This window comes from Phanerochaete carnosa, assembly GCF_000300595.1.
Source record: "Phanerochaete carnosa HHB-10118-sp unplaced genomic scaffold PHACAscaffold_2, whole genome shotgun sequence".
NCBI classification, from domain to species: Eukaryota; Fungi; Basidiomycota; class Agaricomycetes; order Polyporales; family Phanerochaetaceae; genus Phanerochaete; species Phanerochaete carnosa.
Genome location: NW_006767629.1, coordinates 4,347,584 through 4,353,340, shown reverse-complemented (window position 1 = coordinate 4,353,340; position 5,757 = coordinate 4,347,584). Strand labels below are relative to the sequence as shown.

The 5,757-nt window shown below is 57.3% G+C and overlaps 3 protein-coding genes across 3 annotated transcripts in view; 1 reads left to right on the top strand and 2 right to left on the bottom strand.

Moving 5' to 3' along the window:
• Nucleotides 1-990, bottom strand: part of PHACADRAFT_206300 (uncharacterized protein) — a gene marked incomplete at its 5' end in the record, with an annotated part of 1,998 nt that extends 1,008 nt beyond the window's left edge. Inside the window, 3 exons of the mRNA XM_007392585.1 lie at nt 154-332; nt 680-784; nt 841-990. Coding sequence (XP_007392647.1) covers nt 154-332; nt 680-784; nt 841-990 — 434 coding nt within the window. The remainder of the gene's footprint in view (nt 1-153; nt 333-679; nt 785-840) is intronic.
• A 592-nt stretch (nt 991-1,582) lies between these two features.
• On the bottom strand, nt 1,583-1,840 carry PHACADRAFT_192504 (uncharacterized protein; the record flags this gene model as incomplete). Its single annotated transcript, XM_007392584.1, has 2 exons — nt 1,583-1,665; nt 1,720-1,840. 2 exons carry the CDS (start codon nt 1,838-1,840, stop codon nt 1,583-1,585), a joined length of 204 nt encoding a protein of 67 aa, XP_007392646.1.
• A 773-nt stretch (nt 1,841-2,613) lies between these two features.
• Nucleotides 2,614-3,712, top strand: PHACADRAFT_206298 (uncharacterized protein). Its single transcript, XM_007392583.1, has 2 exons — nt 2,614-3,173; nt 3,229-3,712. Exon 1 carries the CDS (start codon nt 2,654-2,656, stop codon nt 2,948-2,950), a length of 297 nt encoding a protein of 98 aa, XP_007392645.1. The 5' UTR covers nt 2,614-2,653; the 3' UTR covers nt 2,951-3,173; nt 3,229-3,712.
• Nucleotides 3,713-5,757: the final 2,045 nt, after the last annotated feature.

Genomic DNA, 5,757 nt, shown 5'->3' with positions numbered 1-5,757 from the left:
TGCCGCTTGCGCCCTCCTTTTCGACCTCCTTCAGTGGCCTGCCCGATCGTCCGCAGGCACCGACACCAACACATGTTTTCGTCCTGCGGCTGCGCTTGCAAGTGAGGAACTCGAAATGCAGCCGGTCGCACGGAGACGGCGCGCCAGGCGTACGAGTCCGAGGTGGTGTTCGATGGAGTCGTTCCGCTGGACGTGCAGCGCGGGCAGGTCGTCCGGGGAGCGTGTACGGCTTGACGCAAATCGGGAGCGGTGGGGAGGTTGTACGCGGTGCGGTCAGCGGCGCAAGAGCCGGGGAGCCGGTCGACCATGAGGGCAGCATGCGCGAGCCATCCCTAACGAGAGCACTGTTCAGCATCTGTAGGAGCGATGGCAAAACGGGAGGAGTTCGCGAGGCATGTCGAGAAGCTTGGCGGCGCGTCAGCGGCTGAACGACGCAAATATGCATTAATAGTACTTACAGGATGTGGGCGGATGCTTCAAGAACCCTGTTCGACCTCGGGGCCCATGCTCTCTGCATTCTTGATGCAGTCGGGTCGGCAGCCGTTGCGCCATGCGCAACTCGGGGGCAAAGTGGACAGGTGCAAAGCCGTGGCACAATGGAGCGTGCGAAGGCCGCGAGCCTGAGCCTGCACAAGAGACGGCGCACATGCTGGGCCCATTTACCGCGTCAGACGCGTACATCGAACCGCCCGCCCAGCAGCACACTGGCAGGCTCGCGTGCATAGTCTCCGTCTTCGTTCCCGACGACCGAGACGCGCGTGTAGCCTAGCTGGTGTATACGATTCTGCAGTCCATCTGTAAAAAAATGAAAGCACACAGATGGACGCAGATGAGACGCACCAAAGCAAAATGTCCATCCCGGTAAAACTTGAGCCTGCTCTGCCCGGCGGCACACCCACGACATTCGTCGCACGTCCCGAGCCCCGTTCCACTAGCCCTCGACCTGATCTCTTGCGCTGCCGCCTCATGGCCATACAGCCATACAGCCATGCTGATAGCCCGAGCAATTTCCCATCGGGTCTCGCATGGATCCGTAGCTTGTCAGACGAGGATATCCACGTGAAGATCGACAGCCGAATCTTCTTCGGCAACAACGAGCGTTGGACAGACAGACTGCAGAGCGGCTCTATTCGGGCGTGTTAGGAGTGCATGAGCGTCGTATGTTAACTGATCACTCACCGACGAGACCCTTCGCTTACCACTTTCGCTTACCGGGATACATAGACGGTAAAGGCCGCATCTCTGCCGTCTAGCAACAATGGTTTTCCTGCCTTGAACTCGCTTTTCCTCACCAACGGACACTAAGGGTGCGAGAAACAGCTTGGTGCCACGCGGAGGCTAGAGGATGGTGGATGAGTTGGCGGCGGTTTGAGAAGTGCTCTGGGCTCAGGTCCCGAGCGGTCGTCTTCGAAGACTTTCGCTGCTCGGAAGACGTTGCGATGACAGTGCTTGTCAAGAGCGCGTGGCTTATGGTGTTGAATCTCCTGCTGTACGCGGTGGACAGGATCAGTGACGCTGCGCGTACAGGCGACGCGCTCTGCGAGCCCAGGCGCGAAATTGGTTTCGAGCTGGTGTTCACAAGCTAAGACGGGCGCGATGGCGGCGACGACGATGAGAGTATGGCGCGCTCAAGCAGCGACCGCGTGGCGCCATACAGGCGGAGGGCTGTTACTAGCTATATCAGCGCTGCGTCCATCGGATCAGGATGAGCTTGCACACGCACGCTCTTCGATAGAACGTTCGGGTACTTGTTCTCATCCCAATACGTTCGCGTCGGGAACGACGCGCGGCTCGGGGTCGAGTACGGCTTTGCTGACACGACCCAGAGTCGCTGCGGCATGACCGTGACGTCTCGGCGGCGGATGAGCACCCCGAATGCACACGAGAGTGGCGTTGACAGAGTGTCGATATCGGCCACCCTGCGCAGAGCCACGCCTGCGTCAGCACCGGCTCCGGGACGTTGCCTGCTGCAGCAGCACTTACAGGCGACCCAATACTCTCCTGAAAAATGTCTTGTCTCGCTCGCAGGGATCTTCGCACAAGAAGACGCGTGGTTTCTAATTGGTCTCTCTGCCGCGTGGCTAAGCACAGTTTGCGGAGAAATTAGAATGAACGCAGCGTACGAGGAGTAACTTAGTAGGGCCCAGAATAGAGTGGCGCCAACGGCAGAGAAACCCTAACCCCCGGACTCTCTCCGAGCGCCCGCAGTGCCTTTTCGCCTGCGTCCGCCATAAGTACTCTACAATAATTCACTGAACTCAGACTTTCACCGACATGTCATGACACTGAAACGCATCCAACTCCTTGCCTAAACCTCCCTCAAGGCCTTCTCCTTTGCTCGAGCCATAAACACTCCGACAATGCGACTGAGCTTCGCGCTCTTCAAGTCACCGTCTATCCGGCTGTGATCATAATGTGCGTATTTGCACCTCTCCAGGGGCCCTTCTGTTGACTCCTTGGCTCTAGAGCTTATCGCCATGTTGCAGCAGTCGGACGAACTCGTCATAGTTCACTTAGGGGCACGAGCCGGGATAGAAGGTCGCTGGCTGGAGGTACAACATGAAACTGGGACACAGGTACGCACACATACCTCCTCTTCGCTAACCACTGTCTGAGAGCCCATGAAGGATATCCAGATGCGAGGCCTTGCTGCATGTTACGACATTACGCAATACGTGCTCGAGGACACAGCGACGCGAGCAGCTCACGAAGACCGCCTACGCCCGTGCGTATTCCGGACTTTCACGCACCTTCCGAGCATGTTCGTCAACACCGAATCTCAAGACGCTTCGCGCGTGTGCAATCCTCTGTGCGCCTCGGCCAGGATGACGTCTCGAGACCGATGATGACCGTCGGTGAAGCAACTGAAGACGTAGCGCAAGTGTGCGACCAGGACATCGCTGCTTTTACCACCCATTCGATTGCATCTCAGGAAGACTGGTCGCGCTGAGTCCCGCATCTCACTTTGCCTCACCCAAGAAAAGACTACGGCAGGCGCAGGAAGGCGTATGATTCGGACATCAAATCGAAGCTCGGGGGCGAGAATATCTCGTGTGTTACCGTACGCGATGTAAATGCATCTCCGCGTCGTCGAGCAGCACCACGGAGTGGCGCATCGCAAGAGTCTCCTGCAGCCGGAGCGGGAGTATTGCAGAGAGGCGTGCCAGAAGCTAGTGCGTATGCTCGACTTTCGAGACCGCTCCACGTCTCACACTGGCACCAGGACAGATCCAGGCGCAGGAACATCCGTCGCAAGAATCGAACGAAGAAAAGTTCTCTGCGCTCGCGTCGCGTGATCATGCCAACAACCGGATCCCTGTCCTGCTCCCGCTCGAACCTCTCGGAAGCGATCACTAACCTACGCTCGGTCCCGAAGGCCGCACCAGCCGGGTCAAGGTCAGGCCAGGTCGGGCCAGCGCATGTATCTATCACCTTCGTCGATACCAATGCCCAGTACGCCAAGTCAAACAAGCCCGCAAGGCACTGCGCCCGCTTCCGAACCGGGGCGATAACGACGGTTTCGGTAGTTGGGCTTTGAGTCGAGTATTTGATCGTGTCAGCGCGCCGTCGAGCGACGAGAGCCTGCTGCAGCGGTATCAGGTCCGTTCTTGTTGTCAGAGTCTCGTTCACAGCCAACGTTTCAGTGGTACCAAACCTGTGTTTCTCGTTTTACCTTGTCTGTGACTCGCGAATCTCGCAATGCCAAGTTCTTGTCATCTTATCTTGTCGTGACGTTGCGCGCTGACCTGCCAATGAGCTCCGACGAACGATCTTCCGAACACACATACAATGCACCATGCTGCTGCCCTTTCGTAAATAATGGACCGCGCGGGGGAGGGCCGCCTTCGCAAGTTCGTTGTCGCCTCTGTATACCAGTCAGCGTACATCTATGTCTGAGAAAAAGCACCACACGATAGACGCGAGGTAGCCGCGGCGCGCGTGTCAGCTCGTGGACGTACGGCGAACACTATGCATCTTACTGGCAGACGGGTACGACGGAGCCTGGAGCCTCGGCGTGGCGTCGTCAGTCAGCTCGCCTGCCACACATCAAATGTGGCAGCCACGTTCTCTGCAACGTCGCGGGAGTCTTCGCGACGCGTGGGCCCAATGAACAAAACCCAAGGCCCAAAGCGGATCTCGAACAAATCGCCGAGGCCTTGTGGCGTCCGGGTTTCACCGGCGCTTTTAGTCCGAGCTTTGCTTTGCTCCTCGACATTCACCGTGTTGATCTCCATCCAGCATCAGATATCCTTACACAGACCCTTCCTCAACTAGGCAGGTGCCTCAGAACGTATTCTCTGCTCTATCGCAGTTATGGCTCGCCTTACCTTTCACCGCTGCGAACGAATCCCTCTCTCCGACACAGAGTTGAGGGCCCGGCCACCATCACATCCCGTCTAAACCGACAAGCCGCCTGCCTCAGACTTGGGGCTCCTTTATGGGTCTCTCGATTGAACGATTGCTCGCCTTCCTAGTGCCTCGCGGAGTTCAGTGGTCAGCCAGACTCGTGTTTTTGGAGCACCCACCAGGAGCGAGAGGTCGTTGATTAGAGCTATAACATGAGGCTGGGGTCAGGTGCGTATACGCACCCACTCTAGGTCTACTGATATCTGAGGATTGGCAGCAGAATGATCTGGACACAATGCTGAATCTCATAACGGCCGCTCGTGTCCGATCCGCTCTGGGGCGCCAAAGTGAGTTCCTTCCCCAGAGCGAAGACGGCCGTCGGCGAAGCGACTGAAGATGCGAAGTACAAGCGCAACAAGAACGGCCCTGTTGGCACCGTCCATGAGAACGCGTCTCAGAGGGACAGGCCGCGCTAAGACTTAAGATTCCAACCCCGCTGCGCATGGCCTACAGGCAGCGTCAGACGACGTCCTCAAAGAAGAACAAGACGCGACTCGAGGACGACAAGATCTCGTAGGATCCGAGTATGGCTTGACCGCCTTGAAGAGCAAGATCACGAAGCTACCCGTGGCCAGCTGCCCTCTGTCACTCAAGCCCGTACATTTTGCGCAGTGACCCAGAAGCTCGTAGGTTTAATTGGCTCTTGATACAAGCTTTGGTTCTCACGTAGATCTTAGGATTGATGGACGCGAGAATGTTTTTTGCGGAGACGCAAGCGAAGAAGAGTCTCTCGCGCTTCCATCGCTCTATCACGACCACGCCCACGTACCGGCTTCACTCCTTCCCTGGCTCTCAAGATGTAACGACTCAGACTCGAACGGATGTACAAGCTACTCGAGATGTGTATCCTTCCGCCACTAGACAACATTTTAGACGACCGTTTTGTCGATGTATCATCTAGATGTCCCGACAATCCTGCTTGCGGACGACGCCAAATGCACGAAGATCTTTGTACGGTAGCCGTCAGTCGCCCTCAAGCGACCTCTACCTGTGCGCCCCTCCCTCTATTTGCCACTATGATTACCTTGTACTCAACTTGGTTCGCAGTGTCGAATAAATTGCGAATGAAGGCGTACTCGGTTCACCCGACGAATCGAGCGAATACCTGGGCTTTGAGTCCCCCCAGCTGCGCAAGATCCCGTATGTTCGCAGCGAGGGGGAGTGCGACGAGTGGGCGAGCAGGACCGGCAACGCAAGGACATCATCACTGGCACCGACGCTCACCTTTCCCGCGCGTTCTTCATCGTGAACTCGGGCGATACGAGTTTAACCAGGGCAGAATATTTGCGTGCGCCCGTATTGCCCGCTGCAACACCGGTTCCCCCCCCCCCCCCCAACAACGCTGCGCCC